General features: G+C 43.8%; 1 protein-coding gene across 23 annotated transcripts in view; it reads left to right on the forward strand.

Moving 5' to 3' along the window:
• The window catches only part of MAP2 (microtubule associated protein 2), a 341,589-nt gene that overhangs the window by 307,605 nt on the left and 7,066 nt on the right, over nucleotides 1-26,918 (forward strand). For 14 of the 23 annotated variants that reach the window (XM_073306664.1, XM_073306661.1, XM_073306672.1 and 11 more), the window contains 3 exons: nucleotides 116-456; nucleotides 23,397-23,489; nucleotides 24,871-24,952. In XM_073306664.1, coding sequence (XP_073162765.1) covers nucleotides 116-456; nucleotides 23,397-23,489; nucleotides 24,871-24,952 — 516 coding nt within the window. The remainder of the gene's footprint in view (nucleotides 1-115; nucleotides 457-23,396; nucleotides 23,490-24,870; nucleotides 24,953-26,918) is intronic. The other 9 variants (XM_073306670.1, XM_073306674.1, XM_073306675.1 and 6 more) reach the window with 1 other exon arrangement.

Raw genomic sequence — 26,918 nt, forward strand, 5'->3', positions numbered from 1 at the left:
GTGGGCTTTGGTTCAGGTTACTTACAATTATAGGTGTCATAGTCTCTGGAGATGCAATATGAAGAAAAGAGCGATTTATCCATATGGTTTTAACGCTGTTGTGTCTTCAATATAGGATCGGAGCCAATTCGCAGGACAGGAAAGAGTGGCACTTCTACGCCCACTACCCCTGGATCCACTGCCATCACTCCTGGTACCCCACCCAGCTACTCCTCCCGTACCCCAGGCACTCCTGGGACCCCAAGCTATTCCAGAACCCCTCATACTCCAGGCACTCCCAAGTCTGCTATATTGGTGCCCACTGAGAAGAAAGTCGCCATCATACGCACTCCTCCAAAATCTCCAGCCACACCTAAGCAACTACGACTTATTAACCAGCCTCTGCCGGACCTCAAGAATGTCAGATCCAAAATTGGATCGACAGACAACATCCGGTACCAGCCAAAAGGGGGACAGGTAAGAATTTACTCTAAATGCACAGTGAAGGTATTAATGTGCTGGGAAGGTCACAATTTTGAGATGCCCCATAAATAACAGTCAGAGCATTGCATCTGTTGTCACAGTTAGACGCTTTTTATTTAAATGATTTTAAATTGGGAGGACCTGGCTTGTCTTCAGAAATTGTCTTGTAAACTGAAAATTAACTCTGGGAAAGATTTTTTTCATGCCTCACTGAGATCAGTTGAGAGGTCTGATGTACCTTCCAAGTCAAAGATGTGTTTTAGCCTAAAAACCAGAAGCTACTGCTTATTCAGTCCCCTGTTTAAATAGCAACGAATTAATAAGCTTAACAGACAGACAGGTAGTAGCCTTAATTAGAGGTGAAGTGTTTTATTAGTTTTAAACAACTGTAAAATGCAGGAGATGAATAAGAGGAAATAGAAGTATGTAAAATAATGAGTGGCATAAAGAAGATAGATTGGGAGCTTCTGTTCTCCCAATCTCAGAGCAAGAACAAGGGATCAGAGAATAAAATTAAAAGGGGACAAATTCAAAAGTTATAAAATTTAATACTATTTGACATGTTGCATTATTATATTGTGGAACTCATTGCCACAGGAAGTTGCCGAGGCCAAGACCTTAGTACAATTCAAAAAGGGATCGGACATTTATATGGGTAACAAGAATATCTAGATTTATTATAGTTAATTCTTAAAACAATTTTGGAATATTAAACCTCATGCTTTTGGCTTTAAGCCAGTCTCTAACTGTTAGAGACCAAGATGGGATCTAATACATCTGCCTATACTGGGGTTCTTATACCTTCCCCCTTGAAGCATCTTGTACTGGCCACTGTCACAGGACTAGTTGGACCTCAGGCCTGGTTCAGCCAGGCGGTTCCTATGTTCCTAGACGGAGTGTATTGTCTAAAATAATTACATCATACTAATGCACGCTTTGTTAGCTCACATTTTGCTTTCCAATGGCTATCGCCTTTGGGTTACAGATTGGTCTGCATAGCTCTTCATTTCCATAGCAACAGCTACTCCTGTTCCTTATCTCCTTTAAGGGAAAGGGGAAATGTCTGTACATACATCAGTAGAGGCCAGAAGAATTTGCAACCGAGCAAGTTTTCTGCTCACAAAAGGCCATTGCTGTATCTTGTAACTTAGAGGCAGTGGCAATCAGTTTTATTAGTTTTATTGTTTCAGAAAGGAAACCAATCTAATATAACACTGGACAAGCTGGATCAGTAAACCTAAAACCAACCAGACATATGCCTAAAACATGGACCAAATTCAACCTCCTTTTGAGGTTACAAAAATGTTGGTTACTTTATTTATCATAAAATGTTTGTCTGCTCTTCATGTTGACTCATGATCCAAATTTGCAAGGGTCTGAGTGCCCCCTACAAAGCACTCTGCGTCCTTAGCTCCCATTGGCTTCATCAGAAGTTGAGAGTGCTCAACACCTCACAAGAATAGCATACTGAGTGTCTGCCACTCCAATGGATTCTGGGTCCAATTCTGCAGCCTCTAATCGCGTGCAGGGTCAGAACATTTGTTTGAGTCAGAAGAGGGCAGATATCAAAATGCTAAATATCCATACTGATACCAGAACCTGCTGGACAATCTTGCATGAAAGCCAGTTCTCACAAGGTTTCCAAACCTGTGATTCAGATAAATGTCCAAGCTTTTGGATATTTATCCAGACCTCCAAAACGCTGAGGTTCACCCTTCATTAATTTTAAAGAAAAGTTGGATCTTAACATTTTAATTTTGCATATCCATTCATTGCAGGTATTTGGGAGTGCAAAAAATGGTTAATGATATATTAGATCCCAATGCAGCTCTCAGTATGTAGATTCTGATCCTGCCAGGTGCTTTAGCCTGATCAGCCCCTTGCAGGATTGGGCTTGTGGCCAAATAGTCAAATAAGCCCAATAAGGATAATACATCAACAAGTGTATTTTCTTCATTTATTTTGACACGTCTTTTTGATTATTTCTGATACTACTTCATCTCGCCCTGTACGTGTTCTGTAGTACATGTTGTAAAAGCTATATAAGACCTCAATACAGCACCCTGGCAAACTTTTACTCCTAGTAATTTCATGCTGCATAAAATCTTTGCTAAGCTGTAAGAAGGGACCTGAGAATAGTTGATTTTGTGTTTGTTATTATAAAGAATTATCAGGTGGATTAATTCAGTGAGGATTAACAATTTTTACAGTATTGTATGTATATCAGTGTCTCCAATCAGTTATTGTACAAGCCCTTACTTACAATTTTACCTTATTTTTCTGCCAGATATTGTGGCCTTATATGCTAAGATTTTTTTCTCAAAAAAATAAGTATTATTTGTCTTTCAATGATATATAGCAGCTGGTAGTTCTTTCTTCTGGGGATCACAGGGGAAATTTGATGGGTGAATATAAAAAATATGATTGAAACTAAGGATTTTGATACTTTATTCCTCAGTGGTTTGTGACCATTATATATGGCTTGGGCAAAGAGAATGACTCACTGAGTACTTCCTTTGTACTTTCTCTAGATCATCCTTCCTCAGTCTAAACAAGAGTTCTGGGTTGCTGTTTTTTTCTTTTCTGCTGTTCAGTCTTACAGCATCAGCTTATCATGTTAAAACGTGAAAACAAATTTATTTTCTTTGTTGTTGCCTTCCTATATCATGTCTGGCAGTGTATATTCCAGCGGCTGAAATGAACTGCTGTCTGCTCTCTGCTTTTACTGGTGATGTATGAAACAAATAGAAGGCAACTTGAACTTTATAACCTGAGTTGAAGTTGCAGTACTGATAGTAATAACCATAGGAAAAAAACGTATGGGCAAGTAAGCAAACATGACAGGGAAATTATATCAAGTGTATAACTATGCAACCCTAAAGTGTCATTTAGAGACACAATCTTTTGTTTCACCAGAGGCATGTGTTAACCTAACACAAAGTCCATTCTTGGCTTACTGCAGTCCTGGAGAAAGCAGTTGCATTGCAGCAGTGCCAGAGTTTGATGTGCATGGTTGAAGAAGCAGGAGGTGTTCGAATGTTAAATAAATCAAGAAAGAAATACAGAGTTTCATCCTTGAATCTCTTTAGAAGTTCATCAGCCAACAAAATTTAAATTCAGCTCTGTCTCACCATTTAAAAAAGGTTTAAAAGGAAAGCGGCTTTACAGGACAGAAAAAACATACTTCTGGGGAAAATCTAAGTTCATGTTGCATCATAATAGGTCCCTACTAGTAGCATGCGGTATGAGAAGTATTTAATGGGTGTTCTGCAGCATTGAGAACTGAGGGGCTTCTGTGCTGTGTGATGTTAGCCACTGGGCAGTTGTCTGGTTTTCTCCTTATAGAAAAGTATGATGAAATGAAGGATTCTTGGCAAAGCTCAGACACGACTTACTTATGGGTACAGCTGTTGGGCATCAGATTAGGGTTGCCAACCCTCCAGGATTGTCCTGGAGTCTCCAGGATTAAAGATTAATCCTTAATTAAACATTATGTCATGTGATGAAACCTCCAGGAATATGTCCAAATAAAATTGGCAACCCAGCTTCAGAAGGATTTTAGCAATGCCTCAGCCATGAAGGAAATACTGTACTTTCAGAAGGATGCAATTTGCATATATTCTTTCTAAGATGGCCTTTGGGAAGAATGGGGGGAAAAATCTGTTACAGATATCAAGTGTTTTTGCTATTTTGTGTTTTCTTCATGGAATTATACCCATGGAAGTGAGAAGATGTTATGGAAGTGAGAAGATGTTTGTAAAGGTACTGATTGTACCAAAGAACATTGATCTAATCACTGACATGGAATGTATGTTAAATACGACATGTCAGCAATCAATGATAAATCCAAATTATGTTTTAAAAATAAAAATAAAAAAAATGCTAAAATCAAATCTAAGACATGGGCCGGATCCTCAGTGGTGTAAATCAGCATGATTTCAATGAAGTCAATAGGGTTACATAGATCTACCCGAGCTGAGAACTTGGTCCTAAGTATTTATTAGCATCACTGACTTCAGGAATAGCCAAGCAATTGGTAATGAGTAATCTGGCAAATAGAAAAAATATGTATCCACACCCAGTTGTGGAATGGAGTCTCTCCAAAAGCTTTTTTGGAGATAAAGACAGAAATTCATTGTCTGCCCAAAGCTGTGGAGAATAAATTGCATTCAGCCACGTTTTATAAAATCTGAAGTGCATAAATATGGTACTGTGCTATATGGTGACCAGCCCTTTTTAAAGGAAGATAGCGGTTTCAGCCCACCTGTCCTGCAGCCGATTTGCCTCCCTAAGTGCAGACAAGGAATTTAGTCACATGACAGACTGAACCAGGCCTCTGTCCGGGTAGAAAAACAGAGGTCAGTGGATAGCCAAAGGGGGACTGCAGAGTGAACATGCAGAGTGCAAGATAGAGCCTGAGACAGATTGACAGTCAGTCAGTCTCCTGAAGTGGTCCCTGAGGAAGGAATTGGGGCTGGGAAGAAAGGCCCACCTGTACGTTTTGGTTTCCTTTTGGGGAGAAGGCAAAGAAGGCATGCCAGGCCTTGGGTCTTCTCCAGAGACTTAGAGAACATAGGAAGAGAGTTCCTCTGGGAGGCGGGGCTGTGCCCAGGGTAAGCCTGGGATGGAAGACCTTTTTGTGCTTATTTTGGAACTTTGTGTTAATAAAACCAGACTCCAAGACAGGCTGTTATTGGACTTGTGAAAGCCTCTTTTCGGGTTATTGAGGAATCGAGAGGGAAAACGGAGGCAGGGTGACTTCTATCCAGATAAGGGGATGTGTGTGAGGTGGCCACCCCCGTGACATACCAACATTCAATAGAGGGTAAAACCTGCCCAGAAACCACATGAATTTTATGAAAATGAATAGTGATCTGCTAATAAGTGATACAGTGACAACTGCAGAGAAGGAGGAGGTCTGATACCTGCTGGGAGAGCAATACAGCAGTGCACAGACAGTCCAGGAAGTTTTTGGAAAGTGCAGGGGACAATTTCCTGGTGCAAGTGCTGGAGGAACCAACTAGGGGCAGAGCTCTTCTTGACCCGCTGCTCACAAACTGCGAAGAATTAGTAGGTGAAGCAAAAGTGGATGGGAACCTGGGAGGCAGTGACCATGAGATGGTCGAGTTCAGGATCCTGACACAGGGAAGAAAGGAGAGCAGCAGAATATGGACCCTGGACTTCAGAAAAGCAGACTTTGACTCCCTCAGGGAACTGATGGGCAGGATCCCCTGGGAAAATAACATGAGGGGGAAAGGAGGCCAGGAGAGCTGACTTGTATTTTAAAGAATCCTTATTGAGGTTACAGAGACAAACCATCCCGATGTGTAGAAAGAATAGTAAATATGGCAGGCGACCAGTTGGCTTCACAGTGAAATCCTTTCTGATCTTAAACACAAAAACGAAGCTTACAAGAAGTCGAAGATTGGACAAGTGACCAGGGAAGAGTATAAAAATATTGCTCGGGCATGCAGGAGTGAAATCAGGAAGGCCAAATCACACCTGGAGTTGCAGCTAGCAAGAGATGTTAAGAGTAACAAGAAGGGTTTCTTCAGGTATGTTAGCAACAAGAAGAAAATCAAGGAAAGTGTGGGCCCCTTACTGAATGAGGGAGGCAATCTAGTGACAGAGGATGTGGAAAAAGCTAATGTACTCAATGCTTTTTTTGCCTCTGTCTTCACGAACAAGGTCAGCTCCCAGACTACTGCACCAGGCAGCACAGCATGGGGAGGAGGTGACCAGCCCTCTGTGCAGAAAGAAGTGGTTTGGGACTATTTAGAAAAGCTGGATGAGCACAAGTCCATGGGGCCGGATGCACTGCATCCCAGGGTGCTAAAGGAGTTGGCGGCTGTGATTGCAGAGCCATTGGCCATTATCTTTGAAAACTCATGGCGATCGGGGGAAATCCCGGATGACTGGAAAAAGGCTAATGTAGTGCCCATCTTTAAAAAGGGGAAGAAGGAGGATCCTGGGAACTACAGGCCAGTCAGCCTCACCTCAGTCCTTGGAAAAATCATGGAGCAGGTCCTCAAGGAATCAATTCTGAAGCACTTAAAGGAGAGGAAAGTGATCAGGAACAGTCAGCATGGATTCACCAAGGGCAAGTCATGCCTGACTAATCTAATTGCCTTCTATGATGAGATAACTAGCTCTGTGGATGAGGGGAAAGCAGTGGATGTGTTGTTCCTTGACTTTAGCAAAGCTTTTGACAGGGTCTCCCACAGTATTCTTGTCAGCAAGTTAAAGTATGGGCTGGATGAATGAACTATAAGGTGGAAAGAAAGTTGGCTAGATTGTCGGGCTCAACGGGTAGTGATCAATGGCTCCATGTCTAGTTGGCAGCCGGTATCAAGTGGAATGCCCCAAGGGTTGGTCCTCAGGCCGGTTTTGTTCAATACCTTCATAAATGATCTGGAGGATGATGTGGATTGCACCCTCAGCAAGTTTACAGATGACACTAAACTGGGAGGAGAGGTAGATACGCTGGAGGGTAGGGGTAGGATACAGAGGGACCTAGACAAATTAGAGGATTGGGCCAAAAGAAATCTGATGAGGTTCAACAAGGCCTAGTGCAGAGTCCTGCACTTAGGACGGAAGAATCCCATGCACCGCTACAGACTAGGGACCGAATGGCTAGGCAGCAGTTCTACAGAAAAGGACCTAGGGATTACAGTGGACGAGAAGTTGGATATGAGTCAACAGTGTGCCCTTGTTGCCAAGAAGGCCAATGGCATTTTGGGATGTATAAGTAGGGGCATTGCCAGCAGATCAAGGGATGTGATCGTTCGCCTCTATTCGACATTGGTGAGGCATCATCTGGAGTACTGTGTCCAGTTTTGGGCCCCACACTACAAGAAGGATGTGGAAAAATTGGAAAGAGTCCCGCAGAGGGCAACAAAAATGATTAGGGGACTGGAACACATGACTTATGCGGAGAGGCTGAGGGAACTGGGATTGTTTAGTCTGCGGAAGAGAAGAATGAGGGGGGATTTGATAGCTGTTTTCAACTACCTGAGAGGGGGTTCCAAAGAAGATGGATCTAGACTGTTCTCAGTGGTAGCAGATGACAGAACAAGGAGTAATGGTCTCAAGTTGCAGTGGGGGAGGTTTAGGTTGGATATTAGGAATAACTTTTTCATTAGGAGGGTGGTGAAACACTGGAATGCGTTACCTAGGGAGGTGGTGGAATCTCCTTCATTAGAAGTTTTTAAGGTCAAGCTTGACAAAGCCCTGGCTGGGATGATTTAGTTGGGGATTGGTCCTGCTTTGAGCAGGGGGTTGGACTAGATGACCTCCTGAGGTCCCTTCCAACCCTGATACTCTATGATTCTATGATTTAATTAAACATCTCAGAGTGGGAAGGCTGTGTAAACTAAGGGTTCTATCCTGCCACGTAAAATTCCCATTAAGGTCCCCTTAATTGTGTCCAGTCCTTCTTACTTCAAGAGGAGCTGTGAGGGCAGAATCTGTCCACCAGGCGCTTTCTGACTCAATTTTCTTTAAACCAGCTCTGAAAAAAATGTACATGCACTAATGAAAGGAGAAAAATAAACAGGGTCAAATTACATGCAGCTTCAGTATTTGTGTGCTAGCAGGTGAAGCGTGCAGAGAATCCCCTCCCTCCTCAGCATGCAGGAAGCCATCCTGCAGCCAGGGCTCTCCAAGTGTAATGGCTGGGGAGCTGCTGGTGTTGCTGACAGCACGAACACCGTGGAGGGGTGTATCTGGGTGGGTTGTGGCTATGGCTACAGGTGAGTGTGTTCCCCTACCAACAGAGAGATTGTGCTACATTCCACTCTCAGTTGCATCAGTGTAAATGGGGAGTAAATCCACTAAAGACAGTAGAGAAGACCGATGAAATTCAGAGCAGAATCTGGCCCATTATGCCCATTCCTGCCTTACCCAGGCATAATATCTCAGTCACCTCTTGCCTCCACCAACCCTCCTCTGGCTGGGAGACATAACTGAGCCTTAAGCATCTGGGCCTTGATTCCGGAAAGCATCTTATGTATATTTTCAAGTATGTGCTTAAAGTTAAGCGCATGAATAGGTGCGTTCCTGAATCAGGGACATAGCAGGCAAATTTTAAAGGGTGTAGGTCTACTCTGAAACTCAGCTACTGCCAAAGTACTTAGCTAACACGTCACTATAAGGCAGTTGTGTCCATATAGTTAGACCTAGTTCAACTGTCTCCGTTTGCATATTTACCAAGGCAACAGTTCATAGGAGTAAGATAGTGTCACACAATTGCATTTCCATCATAAAGGGTCTGTTTTTGTGGATTTAAAAAATAGCTGGAGAGATTCCTTCCAGGCTGGAACTTGGAGAAGATGTCTGTATCCAAGAGCATTTTTTAATTTGAAAATCAGAAATCAGTACATCAGGCCCTATTTTAAAACTCTCCTTTTGTTCAAACAACATCTTTTTTCTGAAAGCTTTTTTAACTTTCGAAATTTTGTTGACTATTAATGGTTTGTACAAAAATAATGACGGGTGGCCTTATTCTACAGTCCTTTTTTACAAAAGCTCCCATTGATTTAATGGAAGGTTTTTTGGAATCATGACTGAAAAGTTAGGTCCTGAATTATTTTAATTATTTTGGCCACGAAGAAGGTTACTGCTACTTGTACATGTATTTATTAATTTTTTTACAGACACTCTGGCAAGCAGGTGGAGGAGTCTCTTCTGTTTGTGGGAAGGTGGGAGGGTAGGTTTATAGGAATGAGCATAGAGTTGGGAATCTGAATCCTGATCTGCCACCCACTTGCTATGTGATCTTGGGTCAGTCACTTCATGGATAAGACTTAGGGTCAGATTGTGAACCACTTTTTCACATTATCTAGCTCCATTGACTTCACTGGAACTATTCATGTGAGTAGCTGCTACCCAATGTGAACAGGGGTAGGGCCCAATCCACAGCCCATTGAAGTCAATGGCAAGATTCCCATTAACTGCAATAGGTTTTGGATCTCACAGAGGAGTAGTGAGTACAAATGAGTTGCTATGTGTTTGAACATGAGAAATGCTCTATGCGCACTACATATGTTACTGTGTAATATCATTTCAGTAATTCACGGGGAGCAGCTATGCCTGTTAGTGAGCATATGCAATAGCCACATTGATGTGCATCTGGAACCTGCCTTGTGTCAATTTGAAACAAAAACGGTGGTTCACAGAATGTGCTTCTGCCCAACAAAAACATGCAGGCACAAACGGGATCGGATTTGTATTTGTATTTTAAATGTTAAATACCATGCTCTACTCTGGGTCAACGGAGATGAAGTACATTTATGTTGCTAAAGTGGAAAGAGAATATTCTGTCGGGCACTGTTTTCATTTTAAAATTGCAGATTTGAAAGGAAAGGAGGACTTGTGGCACCTTAGAGACTAACCAATTTATTTGAGCATAAGCTTTCATGAGCTATACAGCTCACTTCATCGGATGCATTCAGTGGAAAATACAGTGAGGAGATTTATATACACACAGAACATGAAAAAATGGGTGTTTATCATGATAGACACCAAGAGTACATCTAGACTGCAAAAAGAAACCAATGCAGCGAGTCTCAGTGCTCAGGTCAACTGACTTGGGTTCACGGGGCTTGAGCTATGGGGCTAAAAATAGCAGCGTAGATGTTACTGCACAGACTGGGGCTCAGGCTCTGAGACCCTCCCAGATAGCCAGGTTACAGAGCCTAGGCTCCAGCCGGAGAAGCAACATCTGCATTGCGATTTTTAGCCCCGCAGTGCAAACACCGTGAGCCCAAGTCAGTTAATCCAAACTCTGAGACTTGCTGCCTTGGGGATTTTTTGGCAGTGTAGACATATCCTTAGAGCCTGATTCTCCATTCCCTCACCTCAGTTACACAAGCCCTAAAGATTGAAAATCACTCCCCTTAAACATGCTGGGCCTAATCTGTATGCCTAACTCCATCCAAATGCAGATACTTAAGATCTTGACGTCAATGGTACTGTTTGCACGAGGAAGGATTATTGGTAAAGTTTATAGGGTCAGGCCCATTATTCAAGCAAACTGTGAATCTATTTTTTGAAGTCCAGTACCAGAAACAAAATGTGCTGAATCATGGCATTTATTTTCAGTGGGTTTAATTCAGATCTTCATTTTTTTGTGCGTCGAGGGGAATGTTCTCTAAGATTCGTTTTTTACCATTTATTTTATTCCTATCAGATACCCTGAGTTACTGATAAAAGGTGTAGAGAATACCGATCACAGCTATCTCATTGTGACTTTGTGCTCCCCTGGTCTGTTCAGTAAATCCACCTGCTGTCTCTTTACTTATACTTAGATTGCAAGCTCTTTGATGCAGAGACCATCGTTTTGCTATGAGTTTTGTACAGCAACTAGCGCAGTGCGGATAAGGCCTCTAGGTGCTGCTGCAACATACATTATAAACAATAAAAATAACCTTTATAGTGGTTGGGTTTAAAGATCACATACAGATTTTTGTTCTCAGCATTAAAGAATATTTTACAATCCTCCCCCCCCCCCCCCACTTGTTAATTTTGGAGGGAGAGCTTTTCCGTATGATACACATGAGAACACCATCTTTTAACTCTCTTCCATGTGATTTGAGCATTTAGGAATTTCATGGGTTTGTGATGTTGACAATGTCACAATTTAAGCATTTAATTTTCTTTGGTGCATAAGAGTATTAGTACTTAAAAGATTTATGCTCCCAGCAGTTATTACTTCCCCTGTTGTATTCTGATGGCATGGGATATTTTTTGCTGTTCAGAGAATAGCTGATTCAGTGACCATATGATTAACTAGATAAATGCTTTTGGGTGGCTTTGGCCAGCTTGACCCTCTCCAGGGCGGCGGGGAGCCAGACCACCTCGCTACTTCTGTCAGGAGTGTCGGGGAACTAGCCTGGCTGCGGAGCCAACAGTCAGTAGCTCAGGCCCTCAAGCAGGGGCTGAGCAAACAGTTCACTAGCAAACCCAGGCTCCTGGCTCCAAGCGGCCTGAGAGAGGGGGAGACGGCCACCCGCAAGATGGGTGGCAGGGGGGACGCAGGCCCACCCACTCCACTGCGTCCCAGCCCGGGGCCCTAGAAGCGGCAGAAGGCCCGCTGCTGGGTCAGTGGGGATCCTGGCCGCAACACACTGACATGGGCTCTGGCAGTGTTGCAGCCTGACTAGGGTCGGCTGCCCCCGGGCTACCTTCCTATCTCCCTCTCTAGAGATAACCTGGGTCCAGCCGGCGTCCTCCAAGGGGTCACACACCCTGGGCTCCTCGGGGTAACTGGCACTCGGTTGGCTTGACAGCTCCTCGGGGTAACTGGCGATCTGCAAGCTTGGCAGCGTCTCTGGGCTCGGGCTAGCATCAGGAATTGACTGGTCTGGCCAGTCCTCAGGTCGGCTGCCGATTGCCGTGGTCTCCCAGCTGGGAGCTCCGCCACAGGTGGCTGGCCTCCCCGGTGGCTGTGTTTCAACTGAGCTCTGTGGTCGGGCTTTTATACTTCCTGTCCTGCGCCTTGACCTCCGAGGGGTGGGTGCAGGGTTCACTGGCTCCACGCACTTTGGTGTCCGGAGAGGCTCATCCCTCTCCAGGGCAGCGGGGAGCCAGCCCACCTCGCTACAATGCCATGATTTGTTTTTAGCTATAATGAAGCTTTGCAAAAAGCAATAAACTGAATCCTTCAAAGATGTAAATCAGTGATCATTATGCTTAAAAAATGATCACGGGCAGGGCTGGTAGTACTGCCTGTTATTAAGGTTGCCTGACACATCCCATTATAAGACTCCTTTCCATTGCATATAACTTTGCCAAACTTTAATTGTTAGGGCTGAAATTTTCCATGCCAAGTGTCTGTCTCAAGCTGGTTTCTTTCTTTCTTTCTTTCTAGCCAAAACAGTTCAGCTGTTTCCAAGGATGAGACTAGGAGAATAACACATTGGTTTTCTCACAGTAAAAATTCTTTTTTTTAACAGCTCTCGCACTCCTATGCTCTGGAGGAGGGACTTGAAATTTGGGAGGGACTGGCCTCGGTGTCTGGGATGTGTCTGCTCAAATTTGGCCTAAGTATAAGCCTATATGAGGCATGGTGGCTGAGTGCTCCAGGTGCTTGGCTACAATCCTAAAAGTCAGGGGTCAGAGTCTTGCTTGATCTCATACAGAAAGGCTGCCTCCAGTCCACCGAGATGCAAATGGGTACCTGATTCACTGGGTTAGGGAAGACTGAAGGCTGGTGGTGGGGAAGAGAGAAACTTGGACTGAGAATGAGGTGGGGGGATATTGGGACTAGCTGAGCAAGGAGACTGGGAGCCAGGGAGAGTGGGACTAGTAAGCAAAGAGACTTAGACAGGGAGCTGGGAGGGCAAAGAGACTAGGATTTAGAACCAGTGGGGCAGAAGGAAGAGGTGAAGGGGGAAGGGAGACAGATGGGATGAGTAGCCAGGGTCCGTGGGGAGAACTGAGGCAGGCTGGGCAAAGAGGTGGAGACAAGGAGCTTGGGAGGCAGCGACACTAAGATTGGATGAGGATCTCAGGAAGGTAGATCAGGGCTAGGAGCCAGAGTGAGCAGAGAATGTGATTGGGTGGGGGAAGGGAAAGAAGAGGAGGTCAGTGTGGAGAAGAGAGAGATCGGATGAGGAGCCAGGAGGTGGGGGAAGCTGGGTGTGGCTGGGCGAGGAGCTGGGGGAAACTGGAAATGTCTGGGCAATATGGCTGGGAGTGGGGTGGGAGACTGAAACTGGAAAGGGAATTGGCAGGGGGACACTAGCTCTTCATCGGTAAGGAGACTGGGACTGTGATGAGAAGCCTGAGAAGTTGAGACTGGGATTGCATAGGCCAGGAGAATGGGACTGGGACAAGCAGCCAGGAGTGGGGAAGAGACAAGACTGGGACAGGGGAAATTTGGAGGGGACAGGGCAGCAGGGGTCAAATTTTGGAGGAATGGACAGAGGAGTCTATGCCCACTAGAGAACACTCCCCTCCAGAGCCTAGATTCCTGAATCTCACCATTCCTCTGCTGTCTGTGAACGTCTATGAAATCCCCCTCTCGTGCTGGTCCATATAGAGGATGGCAACCTATTACTGCTATCAGTTACTCTGTTAACTCAAGTGGACAGATTTGTGTGGTGGATCTAAAGGTTCCAGCCCTCCTGATGACCCATGTGGGTGTCAATATGATGCCACATATTGAAATTTCTGGGCAGGGTTCAGTTTGCTTTTTTAAAAACCTAGGAAATTGCACACACAAAAACCTGTCTATTATGCCATCCCCAAAGTAGGTCCTTACTGTGCACAGACTGAATCAGGGGCCCTGTGGGAAAAATAGTATGTGACCATGTAATTAAAGATTGTATCCTAATGGACACACACAAGGAGATGAAATTAAGGTTGCATAGAGATAATTCTGCCATTTCCTAACTTTTGAGTGCTTGACTTTGCAACCTTAATAATGTTCTTTTAATGTGTGTGTGTGTGTGTGTGTGTAATAGAATTACATGTTCACCACAAATGTAATCTTTTTAAAGGGACATATTAATTTAAATTAAATATTCTTTTAATTACTACTGTATTTATTACATGCCTCTATATGATGTCTATCACCACTGTTTCTGGGAGTCCTTTACAACATTTTGGCCAAACTGCCCAAATTTAGGGCCTATTCCAAAGTGACTAGAGATTTTGAGTGCCTCAATATTTTAGGTGTTTCATCTGAGTCACCTTAAAGTCCTGATTTGCAGAAAGTGTTGAGCACTCACTTGAGCATACCACAGTATCAGACCTTCTTATTCGACAAAGAACAGGGAACTTTCTTGTTGAGCAAAAGGCAGATGATGCTCATTCTTCAAGAGTTGGTGTGCCCTGGGACATTCCAGACCTTTTATTTAGCTACCCTGAACGAAGTGATGTGTTTTGAGTCTCCTGAGAAAGGTGCCAGTTTCACACTGGATCCCAGAACATTTTTGATTTTCTAGATAGTAGCCAGCACCTTGAATTTCTCCTGGGGTAGGCCCAATCCTGCTGCCACTGAAGCTGTGAAGAGTTTTGCCATGTATGTGAATGGCACCATGATCAGGCCCTCTGTGCAGAGTACAGGTTTTCTAGGTTTTCAAGGGTCTGACCCGCTTGGAAAATAGGCAGCCCCATTCTGCACCAGCTGAAGTCTCCCAAGTGGCCCTGGTTGCCAAAGTTAAGATGAACATATTATCAAGGCATCATCATGATCATCACTAGAAGTGACAGACATGGAGATCACTGTAGCCAGGTCCCTGTCTGACTTGGTTGGACACGCTCTCTTAGGCAGCTGAAGATGAAGAATGGATTCTTAACTACAGCTGCCACCTCAGGGTTGATCCAAAGCCCATTGGAATCAATGGAAACTCTTCCATCACCTTGAGTGGACTTTGGATCAGGCTCTGGATGTCAATAGCAGATTGTCATGATATCATGTAGCCTCCTTTCCCCTTCCGTGCAATCATGTTCATACCACTCGTCACAACTATGAAGCTGGTGCCCCTCCATATATCACTGTTCAGAGGGGTATTTCTGCTAAAGAGACAAAGAAACATGGGTTTGTATGAACTTAATGACCTAGATGACCTCCTCATAAGGCCTAGCCCTGCTGTTCTTATTCCCAGTGATATCAATATTACTTGGAGAAAACACATCCCATTGAGATGAGGTCAGTGGGAGTTTTGCCTGAATAAAGACTACAGGATTGGGCCACTGACCTTTGTAGAGAGATTTTTTAACATGGAAAATTCGTTGCAGGAGGCCTGACTCTCTTCTCAGAGTGGGTGACGTTCACCCAATGCAGAGGGCCACCATTAGGCGTATGCACCAGTTAAGCCCCCCTTTATTGGGGGCTTCATAGTGGGATTTAACTTATGCAGAAGCCTTGTGCTGTCCCTCTACTCAGGGTGAATACACCCAGTGGCTTTAAACCAATCACTCCACTAGGCTCCGTGAGGCAAGAGCACGATCTAGCCTCAAGTTCAGTGTGTATGTCTCTGGAAAGTGCTGATCACAGTAATTCTCTTCAGGTTCTTGCCCATACAAGAGAACCAAACCCCTTTACATAGCCTCTGCTAAAAGCCCTGAAAACTATGAGATCAATGGTCATTTCCAGCTCACATGTTTGGAATCTTGCTTGGTGCTGATCAGGTTTTCATTTATCCACTCTCCTCACCCTTTTTTCCCCAAATGAGCCTGATTCTGATCTTACTTAACACCAGTGTACATCGGGAATCACTCCACCAAAGTAAGTATAGTTACACTGGTGGGTAACTGATGTAGGTAAGGAGAGAATCAGGCCCCCTATTTTGATGAGCTCTGTGGGGTGCCTAAGTAGAGTGACTGCTCTTAGAGCACTTTCCAAGACCCCAATTCTGCAAGGTACAAGGGCGTAGGTATAATTTTAAGTATGTAAGCAGTCTCATTGACCTCAAAGGAGCCCAAGTCTGAAGTACAAAAAACCTGAGCAGGAAATATGGCACAAAGACAGAATAATAGATCTCAAACAAATCTTACAAAAACATATTAAGAGGTAGGGCTAGGATGTAAACATCCTAGGGAGAAAATCATGAACAGTGGCTCAAAATACATGAAAATTTTCTCTTTTCGCTGAAGAGTACATTAATGAAATGAAGCCAAGCTGGAATATTTTTAAATGACCTAGCTTTAGTGCCTGTGGGGAAGCTTATGAGAGACCATGCACAGCCATAATTACAAGGTATGGAAATTGGGGAGAACATAAAAGATCAGTTTGGTGGAAAATGTATTCACAGCCTATAATTTCCTTCTGTATCTCACTTTTTCTTCTTTGTTTCAGTGGGCATCCGGGTGGTAGGGTAGGCCAGGGAAATCAGTTATGAATAGTCTGCCCAGCGGTTGGAAAGTAATTTGAACATTAGAGAGAAGGGTTCTCAGCAGTCTTATTTTTGCTGTGAATGGCATCTGAAGAGAATTAACATTGGCGAGAATGAAATGCGGTTCTTCTTTTCACCAGCTGCACGCAGGCATGGACACTGCCTTTGGCTGTGGAGCAAAACTGAGCTCGAGTCTGTCTTCCAGCTCTTGGTCTTCCACTCTGTACTTCTACATACACATGTCCATTGTGAACATAACTCTCTCTTGCTAGCAGAGATGGGCATGAATGGAAATGCCAGGTCTGAATGCCCTTGCACATTGGGATGTTTGAAATCCAGATTCAGATTCTATGCCATGAGCATACCCCTGTGTAGGAGCAGAACTAACTCTTACATTGGTGAAATCTGCAGAACCACAGGTCCTCCCTACCTCTCTCTTGGTCTTCTCCTGTCTTCCCTTCTACCCTTACTCCTGCTAAAAAAACTCAAAACACATACACATACCCCCCCCCATATGGATGGTGCCCCCTCAGTGCCCAACTCCTTGCTATTACAACTGTCATTCAGGCCCTCTGTGTCTATGGAGGGGGCTTAGGTTTTACCTCATAAAGTGCAGGTCTCAAAATGTACTGAGAGAACCAGCAGTTGTAAAAGTACTTTAGGCATTTTCCCCCCATGAAGCTTTCCAGAGATGAACCACTTCCTCAGATGTTCAGACAAGTGGAATTCAAACTCAGCAGACGCAGCTAGAGCTTACTGGCAAATGTCTGCCCTGATCTACACAGGATGCAGTGCTACAGAAGTCAAGGGAGGTGCCCTGAGTGGAGCTGCCATGAGTGTAAATCAGAGCAGAATTTGGCCCAATACCCTTTTCTGGAATAATATTTATTGCAGAACCTAGAGAATCCAATCAGCCAAGTTTTCATTCGGAAACCTGTTGTGCCATTGGCTGTGCCCTCTCTGTGTGTTATCCCGGAATTCCTGCTTCTGATGAAGCCAGGGCTTGTGGGACTCCGACGTCCAACAGCAGGGACAGGGAGCAGTGTAATTCAGCGGAAGCTCATTGGGCTGCGATTAGCTTAAGCATAATGCAATAAAACCCTTTCCAGCCACACAAACACAGGGGGCCATTGTCAGAAAAAATTTAACTTTTTCAGTACACTTCATTTGGATTGTTTTTGTTAAGGAGAGTGCTGAAGGAATCTCTCCTCCATACTGTAAGAAATATTTACTCCTCCATGCATTCCTAGATACCATGGTAATTTAGTGTCAGAAGAATAAGAGGAAACCCAGCAGTTTCAGTCCAGTGGGGGTACCGTAAAGGTTATGAAAAAGTATGCTGCCAAATCTGTGCAGCAGGAAGCTAGCACATCAGACGAATGGTGCTGTTCTCTCGTTCACATCCAGTTTGGCCAGCGGCTAATGTCAGCATCGCACCAGATCTCAGGTAACCAATCACATATTGCTGTGACATAATTTTAGCTATCAGGGAGAAACCAGACATGGAGAGAAGATTAGCAGAGAGGAGTCTGCCAAAATTGAGGCTGCTGATATTGGAGGCTCTTAAATGCTCGCATGATGTTGTACATAATTGAAAAGCTGTAGAAGGAGTTTCTGAAGATGAATCTTAACTTCCTACGTTTTCTTTTCTGCCTTATTGGTACTTACTTCTCAGGGAATTTTCTCTTTGATTCCTGAATGGTAACTCCCTTACGCTCCTTTGGCAATTCCAGCCCTAATATTCATATTGTATATTTGTATTTATTATGTGTTTCGTTTTGTGTTCATTTCTATTTTTCATGCTACAGAATCTCATAATCTTGGGGGATTTTTGATGACGGTGATGTGGGGTCTTTGCCCTCAGAGTTCAAGCAGCACAGAGATACAAATTCTCCTTCACAGGGTGTGACTGGAGTCCCAGGGGGAGCCAGTTGAAGTCACTCAATTATGGTGAACTGTAAAGAATGGTTTCAGAGTAACAGCCGTGTTAGTCTGTATTCGCAAAAAGAAAAGGAGTACTTGTGGCACCTTAGAGACTAACCAATTTATTTGACGCATCCGATGAAGTGAGCTGTAGCTCACAAAAGCTTATGCTCAAATAAATTGGTTAGTCTCTAAGGTGCTACAAGTCCTCCTTTTCTTTTTGTAAAGAATGGGGCAGACAATCCCCAAAGCTGGTGAATATTCCAATACTTAGATTTACCATGCCAGCACAAAACAGCTCCTTTATTACCTCACTGGTTACTCAGAAGTCAACAACACAGTTCCCTTAAAGTAACCCAGCCTCAGGCCTCCACCTAGACACCCAAGTCAGATATGATGAGGATTAATGAAAATCATCTTCATCATATAAAAAAGTTGTACAATCCCAAAAGATCGGACACATTACCTCCCAGGTTAAGGAATATTTTGGATGTTACCCAAATACACACTTACAGCCAATTCTTAACAACTAAACTAAAATGTATTAGAAAAGAGAGAGAGTATTGATTAAAAGATCAATATACATACAGACATGCATAGTGCTTCAGATTCATAGCAGAGATGGTGAGCTTTGTAGTTGCAAAGAGTTCTTTTAGAATTTAATCCATAGGTTATAGTCCAATGTCCAATATCATATTCAGGGTGTTCCAGCTTAACCAAGATCTCAATCTTGCGACTCAAACTTCCCCTGATGAAGCTTAAGCAGATCTGAGATGACAGGATCAGCACCCAAGGGTCTTTTATACAATGTTCTAGCATCCACTTGACCATACAGTCCTGGGTAAACAATAGGCAATCAGGGCGACTTTGAACTAGGTATATTTCCTAAGGATCACCAGTAATTATTCACACAGATTAACATAAAGCAATTGCCTGTTTTTCCACCATTTGCAGATGATTTGCTGTACATTTCAAAGAGAGATGAATACAGTGACATCCTATGTTTACAGTTCATTTAAATGTTAAGATGTTCTTTTGATCTCTGAATTAACAGAATACAGCATAGACAGCGACTGTTTGATTACATTGTTGACCACGACTAATATATATGTAAATACACAAAAGCACAAACATTATCTCCCCATATGTCTTTAAGGGTTGAATTTGAGTCATTCATCCTACAGGATGCTTAATCCTTTCTGGTCATGCGTCACACAGGGATTTCCCCCAGCAATCAAACTGATGAGATGAGCATTTGGTGCATGTCTCCTCTCCATGGGTGTGGGAGGAACAATCAGCAAAGTGTTTTGTCCACTGATGTTGCACAGTGGCTTGTCTGATGTCTGTAGACCTTCTTTTATGAGGAAGAGATGACACCTCTTGTGATAAACTAGTATTTCACACTTGCTGATGCTTCTCCCCTGACGGTGGGGGTTCACAGTCTTGGCAAACATTTTTATAGTTACAGAGCAAGCATTTAAACATTATCTTATAACATGGGATACAGATGTTATAAGTAGGATTAATATGTGCAGCCTCCTACAAGTATCCCATAAAGTCTAAACACTAAAGACATTCTTATAACTCTAATATCTATTTTAATAAGAGTAACACATAGGTGAGGCAGGTTGGTTTCCAGCTATGCATTTGTCAGTGTTTAGTGAGGTCCAGTTGCCTTGGCATGAGCTGGCACCTGGTCTGACAGCATCACCCCGGGGAAGGAAAATAAATAGCATAAATGTTGTACTCAGGTACAGGAGCATGGACAAAAGACCTGATTCAACGGTACACTCCAATTTAGCTATCTACTAAGGTATTGTACTGACATGCCCACCATGATTATAGTAATTGAGAGCCTCACAACATTAATCCTGGCAACATACCTGTAGGGCAAGGAAGTATTATTGTCCCTAGTTTATAGATGGGGAACTGAGGCAGAGGGAGATTAACTGATTTGCCCAAGGTCACAAAGGAAGGCCGTGGCAGAGCTGGGAATTGAATCCAGATTACATATGTCCCAGTGTAGTGTCTTAGCCACAAGACTGCCTTCCTCCCACTGGACAGTTAAGCTGGGTTTGCATCTGCTTTGTGTTACAAGATGGACAGTAAGCAGCTAGAGGGTACCAATGAATCTGTCTCTATTAATCTATCTACCTATCAGCTAAATATCAGTCAGTCAACTTAGCTTTTCCTATTCTGCCTGTCAGCTACGTTATAGACATGACTGTGATGAATGCTGTGTTGAAGAGTGATCTAGAAATGCCTATCAGCAAGCCTTACAAAAATATAACGCTTGTATGGAAAGACATTGTAAATTCCAAGTACATTAGTTTCAGAGTAGCAGCCATGTTAGTCTGTATCAGCAAAAAGAAAAGGAGGACTTGTGGCATCCGATGAAGCGAGCTGTAGCTCATGAAAGCTTATGCTCAAATAAATTTGTTAGTCTCTAAGATGCCACAAGTACATTAGTATTATAAACCATATCCTGAGGTCCTTATTTTACTCAGGCATAGTTGAATAAAAATCATGCAATATTTGAGTAAAGACCTTAGGATGTGGCCCCCAAGGAATTACACTGGGCCACACCAGGTATTCAATTTTTAAGCAGAAATCCCTCACTGGGGATGCTCACTTGGTTTATATTGGCATTGAAGTCAATGGAACGACACTGATTCATCCCAGCTGAGGATCTAGGCCATAGAGAAAAACATAACAAAGAATATGACACTACTCCACCACTGAGACTCTAACACGGGACCCTAACCGCCATTTGGATGCAAGGATGAAACCCAGACATTTGGTGGTTAGATGGGAGAACCATGGGTTGAGCTAGTTTATGTGCCTGCAGTTTCATGGTCTGATCTAGCATGAGTCAGGAAGGAGCACTGTCAAACACACGCTTTTCCCCATCTCCACATTGCCCAAAGGGACATGATTTTGTGTGATACACCAACAAGCTATGCCACTGTGGCAGCTTGACCCAAGTAGGAAGGAGCTTCCTCAGATAACCAGATCCCAGATCAGGTAGGGCTTTATATATTAAATCGGCGCCTGATTCTCTCCTTGGAAACATAGTGGCATCCCTTGCCGCTCTGTGGAGCATTCGTGTAATACGCTCCCTGCGTGATGGTGTGTTGCTCAGCCTATGGTCAGCTGCATTCTGTGTACGCTTCTAAGCCTTATTCCCAGTGCGTGGCCCCAAGTAGAGCCCATTGCAGTCGCCACCTGGTGAGGCGACCGGTGTGGATGAGGCTCCCAGGGGTCATTTGGAAGGAATGGTGGCATTGTCTTACCCAGGTGCAGATGGAAACTTTTTTGGCTACAGCTGGTATTTGATGTTCCAAAAGCAGCCCTGGATATAGTAAAACTCCTTGATTACAAACCTGAGTCACAGGTGGCAGAAGTGCTCTCGCAGCCTCAGGTGTGCTTCTTGCCTGTTCTTCGAGTGGTCCCCCACGCCCCATCCACCAACATCGTCTTTCTCTTCTCTGCAAGAAGTCAGCCATCTTGTCCTCATTCGTGATTTCACAGACTCTGGGTTTTCTGTTCCACTGCACCAGCCAGACCTTCTGTGGTGGATGCTACCTATCTTATCTCATCTGTCTCTCTGTTTGAGGCTGTCATTCACTATGATATCTAAGACGTGTGTGTGACAAGATTGCTTGTCATTGTCTTACTCTTAGGGCTTTGTTTCAGGCGTACCGGGGAACGTACGGCTTGTGTGATCAGGTGTGCGCTGCAGAGGCTGCCGTGCTGTACGCTGGAGGCATAATGACTGTGAAGGACAGTCAGGCATAATGCCGCCAGCGAAGCGAGCGGGGAACATGTTCCGAAGTTGCATTTGCTACACTTTTTAAAAGGCGCGCTGAGGACTCCGGGCACCGACAGAGGCCTGTGGAGCCATGGGCACTCTCCAGAAATGTCGGCTCACGTCCCCTTTGGGGAGCTGAGCACTAGCAGCACTAATCCCCCTTCCCCGTGTGCTCAGGGCTCACAAAGAGGAGCACAGGGCTGGTTGGTGCAGATGTGAACTTCTGGTGGGATGGAGCCTTCCCCTCCCCCCCCCCCGGACACCCACAGTTTTGCCCTGCATTGTTTATTGGAAAAACAGAAGCACAGTTACCAAAGCAAAATTATTGGTGTCCCAATAAGCTCCTCCTTTTGCCAGGTGAAGATGCTGCTGTAGTGGGGGGATCTGAATGGAGCAGCTGTGGTCCAGTGGGCTGAGGGTAGGGCTAGGTATTTGGAGATCTGGATTCTAGTCCTGGCTCTGTTGCTGTCTCACATAGAGCCAAATTATGGCCACTTGAGTGTGTGAGGGGCAAGGTACAGGGATCCCTTTTCCCCCAGGGATGTGGCTGACAGTGATGGGGAGCACAGAGGAGCACAGTGGCCGCAGAGGGGTGTGTTGTCCATATGGCGGGGCAGCACTGGTTACACTTTACACAGGTGTAGCAAATCTCACAGGCTGTCATTCTCCTCCCAGTGACCTGGAAACTGTGACAAAGGCAAAAAACTCCCAGGACCAGGTGGGGCACCCCTCTTCCCTGTCACAGCTTAATCTGGTGAGAGGTATAAGTGAGCCTTCAGCCTCCCCATGGCTCAGTTTTCCCATCCGTAAAATGGCAATAAATATCACTGGTTACCTTTGTAGGCAATCTGAGGGCTCTTTAGGAGTAAGTGCTAAGCAGGAGACCAGAGTCCAACTCTTGACTCCATGCTCCCTGGGCTGGCTGAATCTGGTATGGTTCTCCAGGAGGCACAGTCCTCTGTCCCAGGTCTCTCTCTGCATGGACCCCCTCTGGCAACTTGAGAGGTGCTGGCAACCTCCCAGGAGCATCCGCTCCAGTCTTTCTTGGCCAGGAGGTTAATGGCTATATAAACTGGAGACAAACTTGGATCCTTAGGCCTAACAGGGAGAACTCCCAGAATATAATTCTCACCGATTATATTTCATTTTACCAGCAACCAGCTTGGAAGGAGGTGAAAAGAGCAATAGATTTGTTTTAACATTGAGGCTGCTTTCCATAGTTGGCTGTATCCATTTGGCCAACGTTTAAACCTAACTGCCCACACCAGCAGTAGCAGTCACAGCCGTCTTGGGTCCTCTAACCTGCAGACTGAAAGAACATGTGTACAGCATAGTAAGTTACCTCCAATTCCTTTTAGGTTAGAATTTTAAATAAGAAGATCGATTTTAGCGATATTCAGTCCAGATGTGGTTCCAAGGATAACATCAAACATTCTGCAGGGGGAGGAAATGTAAGTAGTGATGCTACCTCAGAAGGCGTCCTGACTGTGATGCCCCGCCTTGCACAGCCAGCCCTCTGTCTCCCCTCCTTCCAAGCACTATTTTCCTTCTTTGCTTATGTTTCACATGTTAACTTGGTCTGGTAGTCTGTCAACCCTGTGTGTTCAGTGGTGGGCTTCTGATCCTTCCCCACAGACCGCAGCAAATGGTTAGGGCTCCGCCAGGAAATGGATTAGGAAGAAGAGGATGAGGTGCGCCTTTACAGCCACAGGCTTAGTTCTGCAAGGAGCTGAGTGCCCCTAGAGGTGCTAAGCGGCTACAGCATCCACTGAACCACAAAATAGGAGCCCAATGAGAGCTGAGGTTGCTCAGTTCTTACATGATCTGGCCCAAGGTGACTAATTTCAAGGAAGTGACAAACGCACTTTTCACTTATTACATTTTTCTAAACCTGCAACGTTCTCTCTCCCTCTATCCCCGGAGAAAAGGCCAGACTGCCTAGATGCACACTGCTGCAATGTGGCTTCATTCAAAGTTGCTCACAATTCCACAGAAGGCAGTCATTCAAGCTCCTGGAAGGGGAAGCTTGTCCTGGCTGTACAGCAGATCTATATATTTGCCTTCTTTAGGTCACCCCAGATAAAGTAACAGACAGACTGAAAGCGTAGCCCATCTGTCATTCAAGGTTGGGTGTGCGCTTGGTCCCAGAGTCTTTCTCTCTCTCTCTCTCTCTCTCTCTCTGACGACTATATTAAATTAACAGAGTTAGATGACAGATAAAAGAAATACAAAATCAGGAAAAACAGGGTTTAGGCAGAAGGTCTGATTAGCCACTGTGTTACTCCCGTTTTATGCCAGTGTAACCCCATTATGGATTTAATCTGATGTAAAACTGGAGTAACTCAGTTGTGAATCACACTCAGTGTTTACACTGTACTTATGGGGACAAAGGGACATAGGAAGAGTTTTGAATCTGAAAGTCAGGATAAGCCATGTGAAAGGGATGATATAAAAAGCCCAGATTCCCGGGAAATAAGTATTAAAGAAAGGAACAAAGAAAGCAGACTAGAACAACAGTATGTATCATGCTACACGCAGCGCTTAGAGGCACTGCCTTTCACCACAAGAGGAAAGCTCAGAAGCATCTTAGAAAATAACCCTTGTTTATCTTCTTGATTCACATCTTCATTTTACTAATGAAAAGACTTAACACACCACTGTCAGGTTCCTTGGTGGAATGGAAGCTTGTTGTATTAATCCAGATGTTTCTCACCTTTCTGGCATGATCTGTCCTCCGCTAACTATTTCTTCTTTTTCAGTGTTTTTCGAAGCTAGTGCTCTTCCTCTTTGCCCTTTTGCCTTCCTAAAATTTGTTTTGTGCACTTTCAACAGATACAAATTGTAACTAAGAAAATAGATCTGAGCCATGTCACTTCCAAATGTGGCTCCCTGAAGAACATCCGTCACAGACCAGGTAATGTAGGAATTATTTGGACTAATATGGAATATTAGGGGGCAAATCCTGCTTGCCTATCTCATGTGAATAGACCCACTGCAGCAACTTACTACTCATGCAAGTAATGTGAACAGGATAAGTGGAGGTTCTCTAATGTACCTACTTCTTAGGGGCTGGATCCTGCAAGATGCTAAGCACTCTGGCCTAATCTAGCAAAACCCTCACATGCTTAAAATTCAGCATGTGTTTAAATGTGTTGCTGGTTCAAGGCTAGAGTGTACAGCAATGCATGCTCAAACCCACAACTCAAGATGCTAATTGGTAGGTACCAGAAGAAATGATAAAGATACAGCTTGCAGTCCATCATGAGCTGATTATTAAGTGACAGCATTCTGGAACATTAAGAGCTCTATTCCAAATTCAAATTCGCATATACATAATCCCAGACAGAGTATTTGATGAGCCAACATCCTCCCTACAAAACTTTTCTCCTCTAGAAAGCGCATTACCCAAATCTAATAAACACACATCTAATGTGTCTGTGCTCATGGTGCATGATTCGACCCCCAAATGGGAAGTTTTTACCCTTACATAAGTGGGGACTAAATTCAGGGATATAAGTAGACCTCTGTTGAGGTCAGCGGAGTTGCACTTGCTTACACCAGATCTGAATTTGGACCTAACTATTTACATACTCCTGTCAGAAACCAGAATATGAAATATTTCAGATGCTCAGTATTCTGGATTATATAGTGTACACAAGCTTCATATGTACAGTCAATAAAGAACTAAATGATCATATATATATATATATATATATGTGTGTGTGTGATTTCACATATATAAGCTAACAAATTTATTCAGATGCAAATTACATGTGATCCTGAGGACTTTGAGTCCATATAGCAATGATTTAGTTGGGGATTGGTCCTGCTTTGAGCAGGGGGTTGGACTAGATAACCTCCTGAGGTTCCTTCCAACCCTGATATTCTATGATTCTATGAATGTGTTACAGGCCTCCACATGTTGGGTTTGTTCATCTACGAAAGAAAGATTGTGGTTACTAATCTTCACTTAATAAATAATCCAAGTACAAATCACGAGAAATTACAAATGGAAATAATATTCTTTGTTTTATTTAATTGAGACATTTTCATATAAAGAGAGATTGAAAACGTTTGGGACTGCTTAGTTTAGAGATAAGATTAATAAGAGGGGACATGATAGAGATATACAAACTAATGATACAGATGCACCTATTTACCTGTTCTCATAATACAAATACAAGGGGAATGCTCCATTTAAACTGAAAGATAACAGTTCTCTGTACACAGTTCAAATTTAATCTGTGGAACCTACTGCCACAAGATACCATTGACCCAAGTGGGAATTGCAGGTTCTCCACTGAGCCTCACTTCAGCAAAGTACTTAAACACACAGAATCATAGAATTGGAAGGGACCTTGAGAGGTCATCTAGTCCAGTCCCCTGCACTCATGGCAGGACTAAATATTATCTATAGCATCCCTGACAGGTGTTTGTCTAACCTGCTCTTAAAAATCCCCAATGATGGAGATTCCACAACCTCCCTAGGCAATTTATTCCAGTGCTTAACTACCCTGACAGTTAGGAAGTTTTTCCTAATGTCCAACCTCAACCGCCCTTACTTTAGTTTTAGCCCATTACTTCTTGTCCTATCCTCAGAGAGAACAATTTTTCTCCCTCCTCCTTGTAACAACCCTTTATGTACTTGAAAACTGTTATGTCCCCGCTCAGTCTTTTCTTCTCCAGAATAAACAAACCCAATTTTTTCAATCTTCCCTCATTGGTGATGTTTTCTAGACCTTTAATAACTTTTGTGACTCTTCTCTGGACTTTCTCCAGTTTGTCCACATTTTTCCTGAAATGTAAGATCCAGAACTGGACACAATACTCCAGCTGAGGCCTAATCAGTCCGGAATAGAGCGGAAGAATTACTTTTCGTG

The sequence above is a fragment of the Lepidochelys kempii genome, chromosome 11 (assembly GCF_965140265.1).
Source record: "Lepidochelys kempii isolate rLepKem1 chromosome 11, rLepKem1.hap2, whole genome shotgun sequence".
Taxonomy (NCBI): Eukaryota; Metazoa; Chordata; order Testudines; family Cheloniidae; genus Lepidochelys; species Lepidochelys kempii.